This window comes from Aspergillus lucknowensis (assembly GCF_044049455.1).
Source record: "Aspergillus lucknowensis strain CBS 449.75 chromosome Unknown BJX67scaffold_26, whole genome shotgun sequence".
Taxonomy (NCBI): Eukaryota; Fungi; Ascomycota; class Eurotiomycetes; order Eurotiales; family Aspergillaceae; genus Aspergillus; species Aspergillus lucknowensis.
The window spans coordinates 283,856-303,049 of NW_027263570.1; the positions used below are offsets into that span (position 1 = coordinate 283,856).

The 19,194-nt window shown below is 52.2% G+C and overlaps 7 protein-coding genes across 7 annotated transcripts; 5 read left to right on the forward strand and 2 right to left on the reverse strand.

Moving 5' to 3' along the window:
• Window positions 1-78: 78 nt before the first annotated feature.
• BJX67DRAFT_356172 (NADH kinase POS5) lies at window positions 79-1,971 on the reverse strand. Its single transcript, XM_071029372.1, has 3 exons — window positions 1,486-1,971; window positions 1,315-1,429; window positions 79-1,261 (listed from the first exon to the last, which is right to left on the reverse strand). Exons 1-3 carry the CDS (start codon window positions 1,634-1,636, stop codon window positions 193-195), a joined length of 1,335 nt encoding a protein of 444 aa, XP_070885281.1. The 5' UTR covers window positions 1,637-1,971; the 3' UTR covers window positions 79-192.
• A 304-nt stretch (window positions 1,972-2,275) lies between these two features.
• On the forward strand, window positions 2,276-4,101 carry BJX67DRAFT_144683 (lysophospholipid acyltransferase family protein). Its single transcript, XM_071024715.1, has 3 exons — window positions 2,276-2,320; window positions 2,402-3,319; window positions 3,401-4,101. The coding sequence occupies exons 2-3, from the start codon at window positions 2,472-2,474 to the stop codon at window positions 3,795-3,797; spliced, it is 1,245 nt and encodes a 414-aa protein (XP_070885282.1). The 5' UTR covers window positions 2,276-2,320; window positions 2,402-2,471; the 3' UTR covers window positions 3,798-4,101.
• Window position 4,102: 1 nt separating this feature from the next.
• BJX67DRAFT_144770 (putative RNA polymerase II transcription elongation factor (Ctr9)) lies at window positions 4,103-8,617 on the forward strand. The gene is made up of 2 exons (XM_071024717.1): window positions 4,103-5,207; window positions 5,278-8,617. Exons 1-2 carry the CDS (start codon window positions 4,353-4,355, stop codon window positions 7,975-7,977), a joined length of 3,555 nt encoding a protein of 1,184 aa, XP_070885283.1. The 5' UTR covers window positions 4,103-4,352; the 3' UTR covers window positions 7,978-8,617.
• Window positions 8,618-10,879: 2,262 nt separating this feature from the next.
• On the forward strand, window positions 10,880-11,770 carry BJX67DRAFT_144724 (uncharacterized protein). The gene has a single exon (XM_071024716.1). The coding sequence runs from the start codon at window positions 11,082-11,084 to the stop codon at window positions 11,547-11,549; it is 468 nt and encodes a 155-aa protein (XP_070885284.1). The 5' UTR covers window positions 10,880-11,081; the 3' UTR covers window positions 11,550-11,770.
• On the forward strand, window positions 11,594-15,105 carry BJX67DRAFT_356181 (uncharacterized protein). Its single transcript, XM_071029373.1, has 3 exons — window positions 11,594-12,485; window positions 12,585-14,783; window positions 14,841-15,105. The coding sequence occupies exons 1-2, from the start codon at window positions 11,972-11,974 to the stop codon at window positions 14,549-14,551; spliced, it is 2,481 nt and encodes an 826-aa protein (XP_070885285.1). The 5' UTR covers window positions 11,594-11,971; the 3' UTR covers window positions 14,552-14,783; window positions 14,841-15,105.
• A 146-nt stretch (window positions 15,106-15,251) lies between these two features.
• BJX67DRAFT_144800 (splicing factor ESS-2 family protein) lies at window positions 15,252-17,335 on the forward strand. Its single transcript, XM_071024718.1, has one exon. It carries the CDS (start codon window positions 15,358-15,360, stop codon window positions 16,783-16,785), a length of 1,428 nt encoding a protein of 475 aa, XP_070885286.1. The 5' UTR covers window positions 15,252-15,357; the 3' UTR covers window positions 16,786-17,335.
• On the reverse strand, window positions 17,242-19,068 carry BJX67DRAFT_382109 (MID1 family protein; the record flags this gene model as incomplete). The annotated part of the gene is made up of 2 exons (XM_071033159.1): window positions 17,242-17,873; window positions 17,931-19,068. The coding sequence occupies 2 exons, from the start codon at window positions 19,066-19,068 to the stop codon at window positions 17,242-17,244; spliced, it is 1,770 nt and encodes a 589-aa protein (XP_070885287.1).
• Window positions 19,069-19,194: the final 126 nt, after the last annotated feature.

The window sequence follows — 19,194 nt, forward strand, 5'->3', positions numbered from 1 at the left end:
CATGGGACCCACGCGCTCCAGCTTTGGCCATCTTGGTCAGAATTTCGAGTCAAAATCATATAACATCGGAGCGGCATTTAAAAGAAAGATAATAACTATCCCGTGGATTCGCTTCGTTTGCATTAAAATACACCGCTCACCGGCCTGCAATTAATTGGATCTATATATACACGAAGCAAGGACCTGTTACGGTTACTCCCCAAAAGGATAATTGAACTTGAGCAGGCCGTTTAAGCCGCCTACCCACCCATCATGCGCTTCGCTGTCAGGAGCCTCGCCGCCCATGACTCTCCGCATCACGCACGGCACTCCACCCTGCCACTCATTCTTGCCATGACGCATCTCTTCATTCCACACGCGAGCTTCCATCCCCGCTGTCATCCCTTGGGTCATGTTGACCCCGTCAATACTGACTTCTAACTCTCGTCCCCGATTCTTCTCACTTAAGCGAAGCGTGATAGATGTGCTGGCTGGCAGAACCAATGGCCGGAAACTGAGACTTCGAGCACAGATTGGGGTCAGAAGTACAGCTGGTACGAGCGGGTGCACGATGCTACCTCCACTACTGAGACTGTAGGCCGTACTCCCCGTCGGAGTGGAAATGATCATTCCGTCTGCCACGGCTTCCGTGAGAAATCTTCCTCCCACATACACGTCCACAATGGCCAGGTGCGGTTCCTTTCCACGGTGGAGAAGTAGTTCGTTCATGACATATAAACCTTCGCTTTGTGCCTCTTGGCTCGGTTCTGAGCATTTGACAACTTCCACAGGTGCTCCATCGGCGGTGAACAACCCAACCTTGAGACGGTTTCGCATTAAGATGCGCGCTCCACGGTTCAACCCCATAGATTTGCCACGGACCGAGGACCATCCTGTAATCTCTTCTGGTTCTTCTTCGGTTCGCTGAGACGGAGGAATCCCAAGGACCGAGGCGCGGTCTCCCACCCCAGCGCCAGACATGTATACCTCACGAAACGCACGCTTATATTCTGCAAACTTCCACTCGCCCAGGAACCCTAAGGTGCCCATGCTGAACGACAGCATCGGTGGAACATTGACGCACGTGGCGAATAGTGACGAGGCATGCAGAATCGTGCCATCGCCACCGAGTGTAACACTGAGGTCCACCTTGCTATGCAGTGCGGAGGGAAGTCGATCAACGGGTGCCGAGTAAACAGGGAATGGCAACGACGAATGTACTTCCTCCGCAACCTTCGGTTCTAAGATGATGCCGATGGACGGATAAGTAGATGCTGTGTGACTACGAGTCGAAAGTAGGTCAGCGTGTGTTTCCCCTGCCTTCGAGGGTCGTACCTAATGAACTCAATCAAAGACGCAGTCACTTCTGGTGCACAATCCTTTTTCACAACAAAGATATTCCTTAGAGGTGCTGGCCACTGAAGAGAAAGAAGGTCATTCCCGTTGGACTCTTCTAGACAAATTAGCTCACGGTTTGCGGGGTGATGGTCTGGCAGAGATGTATACCTTGGTAGCTAGGAATCAGCCGGGGAGGAAGAGATTCAGTATTCTTTATCTCAGGTCGCCTCAAAGTTGTCGAGAAATTCCGCCTCCTCGATGACTGCCGTATGGAATTAGTCCTCAGCGAGCGCGCCTGGCTTATCAAAGACTTCATCATGCATCGGGGCAGAACCTTGGAGGACAGTTTCGAGTCAAAGTAAGAAGATGAGTGAGGATGCCGTCTAATAATGGAAGAGTTTATGGATTGTCAGATCATCATCTGCTCCCAAGAATATCGTCCTGGGATGCTCCTGCAGCATTTTCCAGCCCGGCTACTTGGGATATGTAGTCTGACAGAGGAGTCTATATGAGAGATGTGGCCATTCTTCTCAATGTACAGCGAGCGAAGAACCGGGAGAAGCGAGCAGGAGAAAGAAAGGATTCTTGCGGCCCAAATCAAAAGATTATTTGCTCACGTCTTCACTCTTCGAAGCGTGGAGCCAAAAGTTGCGGAGATGATTGGCGATCTCCTCCTGACCGCCTGGAAGGCTTCGTGAGTTACGAACGTCACAGCGTCCCTTTCCTCCACTACTAACCGAAGTTGGCTGTCCACAGGATCGCCCACGGCTGCAGCACCCGATTCATCCACGATTACTTCGGGCTCTTAGTCTCTCTCGAACTTCTTTCAACCTTTTCATGTGATCTCTGTGATGACACTCTTCTCTCTCACTTTCCCTCTCTTTCCCGGTTGAAATGGAATAACAACCTCTTCTTTCTTTATCCTTAGCTTGTGTTGCTCTTGCTCAAGGCATCCTTTCAGCGCCTGGTTCCAGCCAACGCTGCTCTTCATACCAACCCAAAGGTACCTTTGGATGTCTTCTCGCCCTTGCGGCATGGTCGCGTGCTATCTGTGAGAGTCCAGAAGCTAATATTGATTCTCAAGATCGCCTCGTTCTTCGTTTCTTGTAGAATTGTCCTCCGTTTTACGCCTGTGTCCGGATTTCCCCGCCATCATGAACGGCACGCAGCTTCGACAGCGGAAGCAAGCGGTCGACACAGAAACCGACCACCTTGGGGCCAAAGACACTAAGCCGCGTCTCAAACACGGAATCCCCATGCAGGTTCTGCGTTCTCTGCTTCTCGCAACTTGGTTCAACTGTTGCGCTGTCGTCATCGTGGTGACGCAGCTCATCGGATGTCCACTTTACTTTATCAGCAAAGAGTCTTACTACGCTTGGATGGCGTCCACAAAAAGATCTTTTGGAGTGGTTATCACGGCTCTTACCCAATGGGGTTGCCCAACCTATGTTCGGGTTAGCGGTGACAGTAGTGTACGCGGTCAAATTCACATTGCGAGCGACGGACGATTACATACGACCTTCCCAGAACGCCTTGTCATGATCGCAAACCATCAAGTTTACACTGATTGGATCTATCTCTGGTGGATTGCCTATTCCAATTCCATGGATGGCCATATTTTCATTATTCTCAAAGAGTCTCTAAAATACATTCCGATCATTGGCCAGGGAATGATGTTCTATGGGTTTATCTTCATGGCTCGCAAATGGCTATCTGACAAACCACGGCTACAGCACCGCTTGCAGAAATTGAAGACGCAAACCATCGGGTCTGACTCTAGCACCCCGAACTATGATCCAATGTGGCTTTTGATCTTTCCAGAAGGGACTAATATGTCTATCAACACCAAGCGACGCAGCGACGCGTACGGAGAAAAGCAGTCACTGCCGCCTCTAAGACATGAGATTCTTCCTCGCTCAACTGGGCTGTTCTTCTGCTTACAGCAGCTGAAAGGGACTGTTGACTGGGTATACGACTGCACTGTCGCCTATGAAGGCCCTCCGTAAGTGACAACTCAACAGTGGCTTCTATCTGGTTGCAAACTGAGCTAACAAACGCTGTGCCTGTCGTGCAGGAAGGGTAGTTATGCCGACAAATATTTCACACTTCGGTCAACATATATGCAAGGGCGCCCACCCACATCCGTCAATATGTACTGGAGACGTTTTGCAGTAGCTGATATCCCTCTTGATGACCAGAAGGCTTTTGAAGTCTGGCTTCATGCGCGGTGGACGGAAAAGGATGAGCTGCTCGAGCAGTATTTTGAGACTGGGCGGTTTCCAACTGATCTGGCCGGCAGTATTAAGGTAGGGTATGGAGATGCTACCCAGGTCAATGCGGCCGAAAGCGGGTATGCCGAGGCCTCTGTCCAGTTAGGGCACTGGACCGAAGTCAGTCGAATATTTAGGGTGCTCTTTGGCCTCGCTGTTCTCTGCCGGGCTCCTAGGCTCTTGGGATTATCAAATCTGGGCCATTATTAGTACCAATCCACCTGCTCAGGCGTTGACTTGGGCGTGGATTTTTGATTGGAACGGTGCTTAGTCTGACTCCTATCTTTATGATTGATGACCAATAATTCCTAGCGACTTGAGAGAGTTGGGATTGATGTTTACTCTGTTAATACCTCGACGTTGACTACGATAAACCTAGACTGTACAGTAGGTGAAGTCACCCAAGTTGAGTGCATCTGGAAGATTGAAAGAGTTGAAGACCTGACGCCACTGATGCGCGGCACTAGCCACACTTTTACCGGAGCCTGAGGCGCCGAACCTCACCAGCGACAACCACGAGGGTAAAAACAGATCAAACAAAGTGATCAGACAAGTCACGCACTATCCCTCTTTTCTGTCGCATATCCTGTGAGAGAACACATCTCGATATCGACAGTTGCAATTCACTCCTGAATCAAATATGACTTGAGCTCTGAACGTTCCGAACAGACGCCCTGCTCCTTTGTCCGACCGAACTTTTTGTCTTCGTGTCCACGCCCTCTTGAAGTTCGCGGCGCCCAGAGGAGAAACCTTCACACGCTCAGGATGGCGGCTTTACAGAACGGTTATTCAAATGGACTCAACGGGGATTCATTTCCTGCGACCGGATCCTTGGCCAATCTTCGCTTTTCCGACATTCCGTCTGCGATCGATATTCCAGCATCCACCCTCGACAGCGAGGTCGAAGTCAGCCTCGAGGGACTCCCCGACGACCCGACTGAACTCTGCACGCTCCTGGAAAACGAGAAAGCGGCGAAGAACTTCTGGGTGATAATAGCTCTCGCCTACGCAAAACAAAAGCAGATTGACCACGCGATTGACATTCTAACCAAGGGTCTATCATCAGTGGTGCATGGGGCTACGAAAGAGAAGTTAGGCCTGCTTGGGTGGGTATGTTGGCTATACATGTTAAAAGCCCGACAGGCCCCCCGAGTAGCGCCCGAAGGCGGCTCGTATACAGAGGCCAAAACCAAGGAATATTACCTTCAACAGGCGACGTCGACACTGAACGAGGCCCTGCGATTAAACCCGGCATTTCCACCTCTGTTCCTTGCCCGTGGTGTCTTGTCCCTCCTACGCGCCTCTTTATATCCTCCCCGACCTGCCCGGCCTGGGGCCCCCGATAACTCGGATAGAGCGGAAGCGCTGCGAACGGCTCTCAGAAGCTTCGACGAGTCATCAAGAGCATTCGGCGGTCGAAACGTCATGGCTATGCTTGGGCGTGCGAGGACCCAATATCTGCTTGGACGATATGCAGAAGCGCTGGAAGGATATCAGAAGGTCCTTATGAGGATGCCAGGGTTGACAGACCCAGACCCGCGGATTGGAATCGGGTGCTGCCTGTGGCAACTGGGCTTCAAGGATCAAGCAAAGGTAGCCTGGGAGCGCGCTCTATTACTGGTATGCTACCTCCCTAAGGATAAGGATATGCCATTGTGACAAAGCTAATCCAGTGTACTTCCGCTTATAGAACCCCGACTCAAAGACTGCGAACATTCTCCTGGCGGTATACTATCTATATGACAGCTCTCGACATGCTACAACCGACCCTTCGTTTGGTTCTTTATACAAGGTGGCCATGACACAGTACACACAACGGGCTTTCAAGCTGGACAAGGAATATCCCATGACCTGCGCTCTGTTCGGTGGTTATTTCCTCTTGAGAAAATCTTACCAAACGGTTGAGACCCTTTCCCACAAAGCAATTGAGAACACCGATGTCATGCAAATAGCCAGTGATGGGTGGTATCTGCTTGGTCGGAAGTCCCACTACGAGGGCAACCTGACAAAGGCTGCGGAGTACTACAACCGGTCCGACCAAGCCCGTGGAGGAGGCGACAGGGGTTTCCTCCCAGCGAAGTTCGGCACAATACAGATGCAGGTATCCAATAAGGATTATGACGGCGCCAAGTTCCAGTTGGAGAAAATCATACAGCAGACGAAGAATCCGGAATGTATGATTCTTCTGGGAGCTCTCCATGCTGAGGAGGTCTTTGCGGCGCAGCGAAGCGGCAGCAAGGAGGATAAATCTGCCGAAGCCAAGAAAGCCATCACACTCTTGGAAGGCGTTCGCGCTCTCTGGAAGGATGAAAATAAGAAGAGCACACCTGATGAGTCTGTACTGGTATATCTGTCACAGCTGTATGAACCGTCAGCCCCGGATAAAAGCATGCAGTGCTTGACGCAACTTGAGGAAATGCAACTAGCTGAGATACCCGAAGAAGAGCGTCCTGAGGACTTGGAAGATGAAGAACAACTCAACGCGGCTCTCCGGGTGAATCTCCCCCCGCAGCTACTCAACAATATGGGCAGCTTTTTCTACCAGAGCGAAAAACTTGGTCTGGCACGTACCATGTTCCAAACCGCTCTAGACGCCTGTGTACGATCGCAGGAGAAGAAGAGCGACCTCGACACGGATGCTCTGGTTACGACGATAAGTTACAATCTTGGCCGGGCGTATGAGGCTTCGGACATGCCCGACGAGGCAAAGAAAGTCTACGAAGGTCTTCTGGAACGACACAGCGATTACACAGAGGCCAACGCGCGGTTGACATACCTCGCTCTACGTCGCAGCCCAACAGACGAAGGGCCCAAGAAAATGGCGAAGCTCTACGAGACCGATTCGGCGAACCTTGAGGTACGCGCATTGTTCGGGTGGTACCTTAGCAAGTCCAAGAAGCGCACTGCGAACATTGCCGAGGATCACGAACAGCGACACCACAAGCATACGTTGCAGTACTTCGATAAGCATGACCGGTACTCGCTTACGGGAATGGGCAACGTACATCTCCTTTTCGCGCGAGACATGCGACGCGATACCGACCAGGAGAAGGAGAAACGCCGCAAGATGTACGAACGTGCGGTGGAATTCTTCGACAAGGCCCTCCAGCTAGATCCACGAAATGCTTACGCAGCGCAGGGTATTGCGATCGCCTTGGTTGATGACAAAAAGGACTTTAGCACTGCAGTGCATATATTCTCCAAAATACGTGACACACTAAAAGACGCCAGCGTCTACCTGAACCTGGGTCACGTTTATGCAGAGCTACGCCAGTATACCCGCTCCATTGAGCATTACGAAGCAGCACTCTCCAAGGATCGTGCCCGCGATGCCCAGATTCTCGCCTGTCTCGGTCGTGTCTGGCTCCTGAAAGGAAAGCAGGAGATGAGCCTCCCAGCAATGAAAACAGCACTAGATTATGCCCAGCGCGCACACTCTGTCGCACCAACTCAAGCGCACCTTGAATTCAACGTCGCCTTCGTGCAAAATCAGATTGCTTCTCTAACTTACAGTCTTCCCGAGACACAACGAACCGTACAAGACGTTCAAGATGCAGCCGACGGCGTCCGTCAAGCAGTCGAGACATTTGGTCGAGTCGCGCAAGTCAAAAACCCGCCGTACCCAGCCGAATCTCTAGAACAGCGTGCCAACATGTCCAAGACGATCATCAAGCAGCTTGATCGAGCACTCCAGAGCCAACAGGAGTACGAGAAGAAGAACGCCGCTAAGCTCCAGCAAGCGCGGGAGGCACGAGAAGCCGAAATCCGTCGTCGTGAAGAGGAGGTCCGGAAGGTCCAGGAGGCTGAACGGGAGCGTAAGCAGCGCATCGCTGAAGAGCGGCAGCGGCTTGTTGAGGAGGCACAGAAGCTCGCCGCCCAGCGCGCGGAGGAGGAGCGCGCCCGCGAAGAGGCAGAGATGACCACTGAATCAGAGACCGGCGAGAAAGTCAAGAGGAAGAAGAGGTCTGCGATAGCAAGCAAGAGGAAGAAACAGAGGCGAACTGAAGATGATTTCATTAACGATGACGAGGGCGATGCAGGGCACAGCTCAGAACCGGACGGGAGCGACAGGGAGGAAGGTGCGCCGAAGAAGAAGAGGCGTTTGGAGCGGAGGTCCAGGAGCTCGAGAGCGCAGAGCAAGTATAAGAGTTCGGAGATGGTGGTCGATTCGGACGACGACGACGGGACGCCTGCCGTTGCTACGCCGGCGGGTGACGATGAAGAGGAGGAGGAAGTTGTGCAGCGGCGAAGAGCTAAACCGACAAGGCGGGTTGCCGCCGATGATGAGGACGAGAGCGAGGGCGAGGCTGCTCCGCCAGTGGAGGATAACGACGGGGGATTGTTCAGCGAGAGGGATGAAGATACGGAAATGAAAGACGATGAGGAGTAGGCTGTCCTCTCAGGTTTTCCTGATCTTCCATTTATTACTATGTAGTTTATAACTATCTCTTCATTTTCCTCTCTTGCTCTCAACCCGTGCGATATGTACCTTGCGTCAGGATGGATGTTTCCGGATCCGCTTTCGGCTGAGCTTCAACAAGAAACGATACCCAGATGCAAGACAATACGGGATCTACCAGGGTCTTCGGTCAATGGTCTCTCACCAGGGTCGCTTAGCACATTATCAAGTGAGCACCGACCGAGATTACCGAATTCAGAACGACTGACTTGATGAGCCGCGAACAGACGGACGCCAACAATGCTGGCTCGGGATCTTCCCAAGAGACTATTGAAACCTTCAAGGTAGATGGAGAGAAGAATTGCTGGCAAGCGCAGCAAGGCTTGGGCTTGCAGAGGGAGTTAATAGCAAGACGTTAGCTCGCCATCCTTCAGGCCTCTTGAGAACGTCCTCCGTTGACCTTGTCCAGCAGATCATCGGCAAATGGAGGGCCATGAGGGCGCACAGAGCACATGGCTCACAAAAATAATTTCAACTGACTAATCAATCTCCATGAGATGAAACCTTGTTGACATCGATGACAATCTCCTGATCGGGACATGAGGAGAACGTACAGGCAAAGGAGAAGGCGCCATTAAGGTTCAGATCTGAGACGCTGGTGCGGCTTTTAGCCAGAGGCCGGAGTCGGTGAAGGGAGGTGAGGGAAGTCTTGTCCTCTGAGGGTTGGGTCAGACCAATTATGTCAGTCCCAGAAGAGAATGAGCTCCCGCCTTTCGTGGAGGAAATGTTTGCGCCGCGTTGTCAAACGAGCCGAGAAATGACAAGTCAGGACACGTGCCCGTGGACGTCCAAGTTTGAAAACCGATCCCTGGCAATCAAGAGCAGGGTGACAGCGTTCAAGCGTGGTTGACCAGGGGTTGTTAAACCGAGCAACATATTAGTCCGGAGTAAATTCCTTGTGAAAGCTGGGGGAAGAGGTCATCCTTGTTCTCCCACCAACATCCACCCTGCTGGGATCTCAACTGGTCAGGTTGAATGGTTATTCGGGTCGTCTGTTGGGAGGCGTGGTAATTCTCGGCTCCAGGGAAACCCTCGGGTGCCTGAAAGTGGCCCAGAAAGAAATGATGTTGGTTCGACACGTTGTGTCGTCTCTCTTCCTGCACTCTGAGCAAGGTCGGGAGGCAGAGAAGTGTGTCCTATTCGGGCCAGACCTCTCTGGACGCCCGATCGATGGAGGAAGAAGGGAAACAAAGTGGATCGACGAGGAAATTTTAATCGCGAGTCAGACGGAGTAAATTTCTTTTTGTGCGACGACCCAGCTCGCTGGGGTGGCAGTCTGGCAAGTTCGAGAAACCCAGAAGAACGGTCATCGAAGGGTCAGAAAAAGCAAGATCCAAGGTGACATGTCCAAATGACGCGACAGAGCGACAGAACGTGTGCTGGATGCAGGTACCTGATTCTCTGGCGGTGTGATCGACCAGCATCAAATGAAAAGGTCTCCGAAGCCAATGCTGTGCTCGTGTTACTGCGTCATCCTGCATCTGGGTTTGTCTCAAGCATTCTCTTTCTGGAAGGTTGATATGAACGTGTCTCGTGCTTGATGATCCATCTGGCGATGGATCGTTACCTTGCTTACTGAGACGATTGTCGACGATGGAGAGTTGGAACGAACCACTGGCGCACATCCTGTCTCCCGATCCGAGGCGAGGAGCCGTTGTCCCCAGGCGCTATACCCATAGTGTTATCGACGAAGATCCCCAAGCCGAGATGCAACACAGCGGAACGTCAGTACGAGGCATCATGTTTCTCAATAATGGCCGAAACTGGAAGCCTTGAGAAGATAGGTAGGGACGATCATCGCCCATTCGAGGGTGCCAACAGTCTGTCAGCGAGCTTCAGCCGTATCGAACGGGTGAATCGACATGCCCACCGTAGTAAATAAAGAACGCGAACCATGGTCCTCAAGGAAAAGAGAGCGGCCCAATGGCTGAAACCCAAAAAAGAGGACCCATTGATGCGACGCGAGAGTCGGCTAAACTGGAGAAGGTGCGAAATTTCGCTGGGCGACCACTCACCATCCAGCCGCAGGTGGAGAGAGCGTTGAAATTTTGTTGTCGAGAAGCGAATGACGATCCAGCAGTGCCTGAAACCTGAATTGACAGCTTTTTGTTTTTTTCTTTGTTTTCCCTCTGAATTCCGATTCCCAACCGTGGGCCGCAAGAACTCTCCCTCGGACATGAAGATGGGGTGTTTTTTATTCTCTCACAGTGCCGTGGAGCGGAGGAAAAGCCGGCTGTTTGTGGTGCTCGAAGTTGGTTTCGGAGTTGGTGTCGCAGCCAATCTCTTCCATGGAAATTCGATGCAGTGTTGGTTCTCTTGGATGGCCTCTTCACAGAGCTCTGGACGCTTGGAGTTTAGCTCCTCCTCCTCCTCCTCCATCCTTGTCGTGGGACGCTTATCCCATCGTGATTGACACTCTTTTCCCTGACGGGCCCCTGAGAACGCGATCCAGAGAAGAGCCAGAGGAACCAGAACCCACCCGTCGATACCTGCCAGACTCGGTGCCGCGGTGGGATGCTGAACGAGTCTGGATGATCGAGAAATCCATCTCAGAGTCGAACTATTCGTCTGAACTCTTGGGCTGGGCGGACACAAAGCGTCGCTGCAACGGCCAGCCACCTCCCAGCCCATCCACGCCAGGAGGACACCATCTCCTAGTTTATTTTCATTTGGAGGCTAAGGCTGGGGCGGGAAGTTGAGGTCCCAATGTCACATCCCTGCCATTTCTCTTTCTTTTCTTTTTTGACAGGATCTCGCTCAGAACCGCGAGAGACAGATCGAAGGCGAGCGCGAGAGATAGGGAGGATCCGATCGATCAGCGTTGGATTCACGGGGCACTCCGTCCTTCCCACGGAACGTGATAATGGGTTGAGAAATTGGGGCCTGATATTGGGTGGACGAGCGCAGCCAGTATTCTCGAGGTCCCTGCGCTGTCCACGCTGCACCCCCTGTCGTCGCACTCCCTGTCTCCCCTCCAGCAGGTTCCCATCGCGTGTTCCTGAGCAGATCCAACGAGTTCCGGCAGGTCCTTTTCCATGGCACTCGTCGGGAACAGGGTCTGTGGCGCTGCAATGCGTGTGAATGTAATTTTCATGATGATCAAGTGTATGAAATGGACCTCAAGAGGACTTGGAGATGTCTCTGGTGGAGGGAGGCATGAAGCAGTTTGGGAGGAAAGGAACAAATGGAGCTGCTGTGCTCCCATTCCCCATCCAGATACTGACGCACATCATACATTATTAGCAGCACAGGGGGATCATTATTATAAAACTTGGAATTATTATTCTGGTATTATTTCCCATTTGGATGTTCTAATTTCCATGCGGATGTTCCCTCATCTGCTGCTCTTCATCAACACGGAAGATCCCACCTTTTCGTTTCCTGCTCACTCTGTCTCTGTCTGTCTGCTTTCCTTTCCACAGTCTTTTTCAATCATCGCAGTCCTTCATTTTCCCCAATCCTCGCTGCTCATTCCTTTCGAAGAATCCGATCTTGATCGCTAAGCTCTCCACCCGCGACGAGCTCGTGGACTCTCTCTCTCTCTCTCTCTCTCTCTCTCTCTCTCTCTCTCCACTAATCTCCCAATTGTTTCTGATCCAAACTCGTGGTCTCTGCCCCGTCTCTCTGCTTCAGTTCTTCAGCTTCAACTGATCCCTTGCTCTTGTTCTTCCTTCCACACGGCTTTTCGCTCTTCCTTTGTCTTTAAACTTGGTCTTCCTCGAAGAGTCCCATTGTCCCATCACAACCCAGAATCACCCACTACCATGGTGCAGGCCAGGGCCTGGCCAATATATTCAACGGCGTAGCAGTCGCTCATTCACCTCGGCTCCAGCAGGGTCTTTGTGAAAGGTACTCGACTCAAACCCATCTTCAGCTTGCTCCGGCCCAATCGGACTCTGGGCTGTGATACGGGCACGGTTCCACCATGCCACCTGCATTAAGCCCTCATTTCTCTGTTTCAGCCCCTCGTCCGATGGCGCAGGATCTCGACCGCCCGTCTACGAGAGCATCTGGCAGCGAGACTCCCGAGCATTCAGTCCATATGCGCTCAAGGTCAACCGCCCACGCCCAGAGCCCCAAAAGACTCTCCGTCTTCAGTGGCCGTTCGAGGAGCAACACCACTACTTCCACCTCTCCCTCCATCTCTTCTTCGCGTCGTTCGCCCGCCTCTTCCATGACCTCCACCGAGACTGCGCCGCTACCCCCTGCACCTGACGACCAAACGGGTTCCGCAGTTGGTGTGCGCAACGACCGGCATGAGAACGCAACCAAAACCAGATCACTCTTCCTACGTGGAAGTAGGATTCTTCGCCGCCAAGGGAGCAAGATCAATATGGTATCGACACTAGATGAAGAAGAAGAAATGGAGCGCGACAAGTCCCGATTTGAAGTGTCCGAATTCTTTGGTCGTCACCACAAGACACGATCAAGCGATGCCAGTAAGTGCCGTCCCCCCAAGATCTAATATTCTTTAAAGAGAACCAATCTCGCCACATCCTAAGATCCTTGATTGACCCTTCCATTTCGGATTGATACAGACGCGCAGATGAAGCGTATGATTTCCGATCCTTTCGACTTTCAACATCTAACCCACACGAGCCCGTCCCAATTCAATGCGCTGGACAAGGCCCGTCAGACTGACTTGGTAACGGAATTCTCCGCCATCCGCGCATCCCAGAAGCCAGTCGCCAATCTGAAAGGCATACGCGCAGAAGACATTCACCTTCGAGAGCTTCCAGCGGACCAAGTTGGTCATTGTCCCGCCGAACCCGATAATATAGGACCCCTACCCGCCAGTCCTCCTCGGTCTCCCGGTGCAAGGTCCGTCAGCCCACGGGAGCGGGAGTATCGACCGCATCTAGAGTCGCGGGTTTTTGAAAATTTCTCGCGGCCCGTCTCCAGGTATCCTCGAGTTGATTCACCCACCTCACCGCCACGAGCTTCCTCACCGAGATTAGCATCATCACCTGAAATCCCAGAACCTTCACCTCGAGTAATTGATGAGATCCTGGGTTTGAATACTCACCAAACATACCCGGAGCATGTCTACCCCACAGACAATGAATCAATAAACAGCTCCTCTCTAGTAACCCTCAATATGGAGAATATATTACACTCCAACATGGGTCACGCTATCACAACCGGCCCTGGCTTCGAGAGTATGGACTCCAGAACCGTGTCCGCACTTGCTAGTTCAACGACCGAACTGGAGGGTGTCCCCGAGGAGGACGAGGCGACGCATTGGCATGATAGACCCCAGTCACCCACACTTCAGTCCCCAAGGACTCAAGACAGCAAGGTGTCTTCACGGCCTATCGCGACTCAGCCTGACACCGCCAATACTCCAAGATCTCATCTCTCTATTCACGTAGCAAAGGAGCTCTCAAAGAAATTCTCGGAGTCTCTAGGATCACCTACCCTTCCTCAGTATCGCTCAGATGCGGATTCCATGCCCAACGATACCCGAAACACTCGGACAAAACTCAGACGGCAATCGTCGGTACACCAAAAGGTCACCCATGCCACTATCTTTGAGTCTTGGGACGACGATATTGACTACTGCTACGAACACGCAGCTGAGTCAACTTCTAACTTCGAGTGGGCGCGCAACTCGTTAGAAGAACCACGAGAGGAAGGCATCAAGGTCACTATTAGCACATCCAGCTTCCCCGTCTCTTCTGTGCTGTCTCCAGTGAACGCTTTGTCCGACCCACAACATCTAGGAATTTCGGATCTATCGACTCCCGACCTGAATCCTAGTTCCTCACGCTCAGCGCCAAGCTCACGCCAGGCCGTGACCCCGTCAAGTGCTGGCTATAAGGGCGAATTAGTTACCCCGAAAGACGGCGACTTCTTTCGGCCCGTGACTTCCTCTGTGTTGACCGGAGCCCTAACAAAACAAATCACCCCGGATGCGCTGTATGAGGACTACCTGGCGGCTGATGCAGAATCAGACCGGCATTTCTCGTTCTGTTCGCAGGCGGGGTTCCAGACTATAGAGCATCCGGTCTCTCCTCGAAGCAGCTTTTCTCCTATCAGCAAATGCAACTCACAAGAGAGCCTTATCTTATCCCGGGCAGCGTCGATTGTGCGCAAACACCGCTCATCTGTTTCGACCACGAGCGTGCCTGAGCTAGTACACAGCCTCGCAAGTAGCCGTGACTTTTCAGCCACGGACCTAATGCTTCCTGGGGAACAGCCAGGTTTAGTACGTCAGGACTCCATGTGCCAACCGTCCCATCACCGACAGACGAAAAGTCTCGCACGTGAGATCGAGACCCAGATCATGTCCCGTCCGGACGGCAACAGCAGCACGGAGTCGACCAGAATTGTGAGTGTGTCTGCTCACGACCGCGCCAAATCTACCTCCGACATGAGAAGTGCTCCCTTGATGAGCAAGACGACCAAGCCCGAACTTCCCCCAAAGAGTGCGCATCGAAGGAAAGGTCGCACATCCTACTCACTCTTTCCATTGCCCACACTCCCCGCACCCGCAAATACCTAAGCAGCGTCTGCTTCCGGTCCAATTCCGCCTTTGCTGGAAGCCTCACTGTCACTTCTGTATTTTCCAGTCTATAATTCTGTCCCGCCCCAGGATCTCTCGGGAGGCAAAGGCCTCAACGACTTTATGAACCTCTTTTTTATTGCCTGCAGTTTAAAACAATCTATGCGATGAATTCCTTGGTTATTTATTATTGCGGTCGTCTTGGACATCTCTTGGTCTCGGCTGCATTTTTCTTGGCATTTCTCAGCGGCTGTTTACAAACGGTTAAAAAACATATAGGGGCCATTACTTTACTGTTTATCATTGGGCATGGGGCCCTGGGAAAAGGGGCTGTATAGGACTCATTGACATCATTGGCTGGGTTTCTTTGTCTTCGATCTTGTCCGTGTCGCTGTTGAGTGCTGGTTCTGCTTTGCTACACATAGAGGGATCAGGATAATTGGTTGGTCAACTCTCGTTAAGTCCGTATTTGAGGAGAATCCAAAGACAATCAGTATACAAGCGCAGATTTCGACAATTGTCAAGTAAACAGAGGCTTATCAGACGGGTTCATCCTCAGCTACGGTGCTTTGAAGCTCGTGCTGGGAGGGAGTCAATGTCTCACCGCTGGAGAGCTACCGCCCCACCACAGATTGGATTCTGCCGGCATTTATTCCCTTGAATGACGCCTCAGCTTTGGTCCCTCTGCGTCGTTTTCTCCCCCAGGATACGCCCTCTTTAACCCCTCGCGGCATGCTGATGTCTATCAATGCCACTTACTAGCCTGATTCCCAAACGGCCTGCGCTCTCTTGGTTTCTTCTTCGTCATGTACTCTTCCCAAGCAGTTATTAAACGTGGCAATGAAACGAGCTTGATGCCACCTCCCCCGCCTCCCAAGCGCATCAAACGTCCCGCCACTGTTCTTGACGAGGATGTCTACACCGACGCCTTATCGCATATCATCGCGCGAGACTACTTCCCGGGCCTGCTGGAATCTCAAGTGAAACAGGAATACCTTGATGCCCTAGACTCCAAAGACAAAGAATGGATTGTGAACTCGAAGAAAAAGCTGACGGATCTGATGATGACTCCTGGGCGGTCCCGACCCCGCTTAGATTCAGGTAACATGACGCCGAAGGGACCTGATACTGGAGCGCTGGGCGATACCCCAACCGGTTGGGGTGGGGATACCCCTGTGTCGGTGGTTTCGGCGACGACAACGATGGCCGCGACAACGCAAAGGGAAACCGCACCAGATGTCTCGAAGATAGGTCTCTTAGATTTTCAGGCGAAGTACACGAGCGAGGACAACGAGTCCTTCAACAAGCTGCTGGATAGACAGAATACAAAGCGTCGAGAGAAGTATGCGTGGCTCTGGAGTGGGAATAAAATTCCAACTGCCCGGCAGATTGCGCACCATCAACGTGAAACGAAACGAATTGCAGCCCTGGGTGGCAATCCCAGCCAGCAGAAACAGGTCGCCATAAAAACGGACTTAGACGCCCGACCCGCAAAGCCAGATGCGTGGAAATCTCAGACAGAGAACTCGCTCATGTTTCTCCCTTCGTCCATTGAGGACTCATACGAGACTATACAGCAGAAAGCCGAAGCAGCTTCCCGGGCCGGGCCGAAACGAGTGGTATACCAGAACACCAGACTTTCGGAGGATATCGTCTCAGTGCCGAGCGCCGGCCCGCCAACTTCACCCTCAATTTCTGCTATCCAAGACGCTATCGCTGGTCGGCCGCGACAGACAGAAACAGAGGCCGTCTACGCCGGAGGCGAGACTCCTCGAGTAAACGGTTACGCCTTTGTTGACGAAGACGAGCCCGAGCCTGAACCCACATCGCAAGCCACTGCTGGTGGAGACAAGGAAGCTGACGACCTCAGCATTCTGGGAGCCAGCGATACAGCACCGAATCCATTCGAAATCAAACAAAACCGCCGCCGAGAAGATCTCCACCACCGCATGGTCGACCGCCTCGCCCGGACAAAGCGTGCCGAGAAGGTATCCCAGACCACGAAGACACCACTTACCGCGACTCCGCGGCTCGCGAGCAGTCCCAGACTGGACTTCGGGCTCCGGAACCCCGGTACAGCGACGCCGGGCACCGGTTCCACAAATAAAATGCTCACACCGGCGGCGCAGAAACTCCTTTCGAGGGTTGGGACCACGCCGAGGCGCGAGGTATCGCAACCATCAACTTCTGGGCTAAAGAATATATGGACACCAACACCGAAAAGGAAGAAGTGATTTTTGTCCTCCTGTGTTTCCTCTTATTGTTTCTAGGCATCTTTAGCGACGGAGTGTTTCCGCAGTGGTATGGGATTCTTTAGCAGGGGCGTTATGATGCGAAAGTCGGTTATAGCTTTTTTTATTATAGAGAGCGCTCCGACGCCACAAGATACCAATGCATAGGTCGAAATGCTCACAACGCTAATTGTCTTTTCCCATTTATGTGTAATTAATTTGCAGTAGTCCGAGAACGAAAGATGAGACTACATATATGTTCAGAAGGGTGACGTAAAACTGGTGGTTGCAAACGGGGTATCTATCGAGTCTATGGCAGCTATAGTCCAAATTTGGAGAAGCTGAAGAACAGCCATGATTCAAATAAAGAGGAAACCAGGGGATATACAGGGTATAAGGACAAAATAAGCGCTGTCGTGGTCTCCGTAAGGCGTGTATATGAGCAATCAAGGGCCGAGACTAGAAGAGCCAAAGCAGACCAGACGCAGCAGCGAGGATTATTGCCTGAAACCCCAAAGAAGACGGAGTTCCGAGAATCGATCCAGCGCTGAGGCTATAAGAATACTGTAGCCATTTGCCCGTCGGGCACTGGAAGCCGAGCGCCATGGGACAATTCCGGACAAGGTCGTGGCAGACATCGATGGAGGGGAGAACCTCTTTGTAGGGGCCTGGTTCGATTTCCTTGTCGATAAATAGGTCGTTCCTGGAGCGGTTTCTGACAGGGTCTTCACGGAGCGTTTTGTTCGTGATTTCTGTGCCGTTGGGGAAGGCTTGGGCGGCGTTGCGGATCATGACTGCGGAGGTGTTTTTAGTGCTGGAGAAATCATCGCACTTGGGAATTGTGACAGCGCAAAGCCAGTCTTTGTAAGCGGTTGCGCAGACAGTGCAGTTGACCGTCATGGAGAAGATGGTTTCGTTGGAGGTGTTGCATTGGATTTGTTGAAGTGAGTAATTGAAGTTTTTGTAGAGGTCTTCAGCGTGGCTGTCGTACTTGGAGCGTAATTGGGATAAGTTCATTGATGGGTTGGAGGGGACCGCGTAGGCGATGTCCGAGCAGAAGTCTAGGTCGTATATAACAGCGCAATTGCGATCTAATTTATGAGGTCAGTAAGGAAGTCCAGAATACAAGTCGACGAGTGTGCAAGGACCTGATTTGGTAGTAAAGGGTTCCGGTCTCCAGACCATCCCTCCGCCGCCCACACCATTCCCAGAGTCGCTAGAGTTGCCTGACATCGCTAGGACGCCATTGTAGGTCGAGCTTCGGTTTAGACCGGTAATGTAAAATTGCTGTTGAAGCTCATTGTTTGTGCGCTTGCGTGTTGACATGCTTGCTTCAACACCGTCCCCTGTCCCGACTTGGGAGTGTTGCTCAAGAGCGCAGTAGGACCGCGACATTCCAGCCACAGGAGAGTTGTTTGCATTGTTGATGAATATATTATAGACACCCGTGCTATTTCGCCACTGTTTCAGCTGATCCTCAGTGAGAATCCGATCAGCAGGCGCCTCAGTAGTCAAAAGAGCCGCCTCTGAGTCGGCGTCAACCAATGTGAGCAAGGTGGAATGGTCGGCGAATTTGTGAAAAAAGTCATCCGTGGATGCCGCTAGCTGATAAGAATAGGATCCCGAAAATTTCCCGCTATTGGGAGCGGCAACACCGATGTAAACACCGCTCTCAGTTGGCACCATGGCGCTCATATATCCTTCTTCTGAGTGGTGGACAGTTTGGTCCTTGCTGTCTTTGTCAGGTCCCGGTTCCCGCAGAGAATCAGACGTTGAAACGTAAACGGCGAGCTGTGGTAGATCCTGGGTGGCGCCAGATACCGACTCGTTGAGGATCGGCTTCGAGCAGATAGTGAGGGAGACGTAGACGGTACTAGTAGCGCGCTTCGCGGTGCTGGTTTCCGGGGTGTCGGAGGTACTGTTGACGGTGCTGGTTCCCGCAAAGCTGTTTGAGAAATGCCAGTACTGGATCTCACCCATTAGAATCTCCCTTGACTCGAATTTGTTGTTCCCAAGGGATCCTCCATCAGGAGCTCGACGGACGAGATCCAACCCGTTTGCTTCTCCCCCCTTGTCTTCACCATCGTCTATGAGCAGGCCAGTGAACGAGCTCAGAAAATAGGGAAATCCCACAGAAGCATCACTTTTGGTAATAACATGGCCATATCTTTTGCGCGAAGAAAAATCCGTTTGGTCTGTAACGGTGGCCACGGCAGGACTGAGGAAGGCGAGGAATACGAAGAGAACTGAGAGATTCACCGTTGTGAGGCGGTTCTGTAGTCGCATGGTTTTCTGTCCCATAGAATTCCCGGATGCTCCGAGCCGGAGTCGGGCCATTGGAGTTATCAGAACAACATCAAGCAGCTCGAGGGCGGTGGTGACTCCCTCTCACGCCGGAGCAACCGAAGCGTG

Excerpts from the sequence above, each read along its gene's own strand:
- BJX67DRAFT_356172 (XM_071029372.1), bottom strand. The coding sequence starts at position 1,636 with ATGATGAAGTCTTTGATAAGCCAGGCGCGCTCGCTGAGGACTAATTCC. Across the intron at positions 1,430-1,485 it reads GCTGATTCCTAGCTACCAAG|AGTCCAACGGGAATGACCTT; the intron begins GTATACATCTCT and ends TTTGTCTAGAAG. Across the intron at positions 1,262-1,314 it reads TCTTTGATTGAGTTCATTAG|TCACACAGCATCTACTTATC; the intron begins GTACGACCCTCG and ends TTCGACTCGTAG.
- BJX67DRAFT_144683 (XM_071024715.1), top strand. The coding sequence starts at position 2,472 with ATGAACGGCACGCAGCTTCGACAGCGGAAGCAAGCGGTCGACACAGAA. Across the intron at positions 3,320-3,400 it reads GTCGCCTATGAAGGCCCTCC|TTATGCCGACAAATATTTCA; the intron begins GTAAGTGACAAC and ends CAGGAAGGGTAG.
- BJX67DRAFT_144770 (XM_071024717.1), top strand. The coding sequence starts at position 4,353 with ATGGCGGCTTTACAGAACGGTTATTCAAATGGACTCAACGGGGATTCA. Across the intron at positions 5,208-5,277 it reads GGGAGCGCGCTCTATTACTG|AACCCCGACTCAAAGACTGC; the intron begins GTATGCTACCTC and ends TTCCGCTTATAG.
- BJX67DRAFT_144724 (XM_071024716.1), top strand. The coding sequence starts at position 11,082 with ATGGCACTCGTCGGGAACAGGGTCTGTGGCGCTGCAATGCGTGTGAAT.
- BJX67DRAFT_356181 (XM_071029373.1), top strand. The coding sequence starts at position 11,972 with ATGCCACCTGCATTAAGCCCTCATTTCTCTGTTTCAGCCCCTCGTCCG. Across the intron at positions 12,486-12,584 it reads GACACGATCAAGCGATGCCA|ACGCGCAGATGAAGCGTATG; the intron begins GTAAGTGCCGTC and ends GGATTGATACAG.
- BJX67DRAFT_144800 (XM_071024718.1), top strand. The coding sequence starts at position 15,358 with ATGTACTCTTCCCAAGCAGTTATTAAACGTGGCAATGAAACGAGCTTG.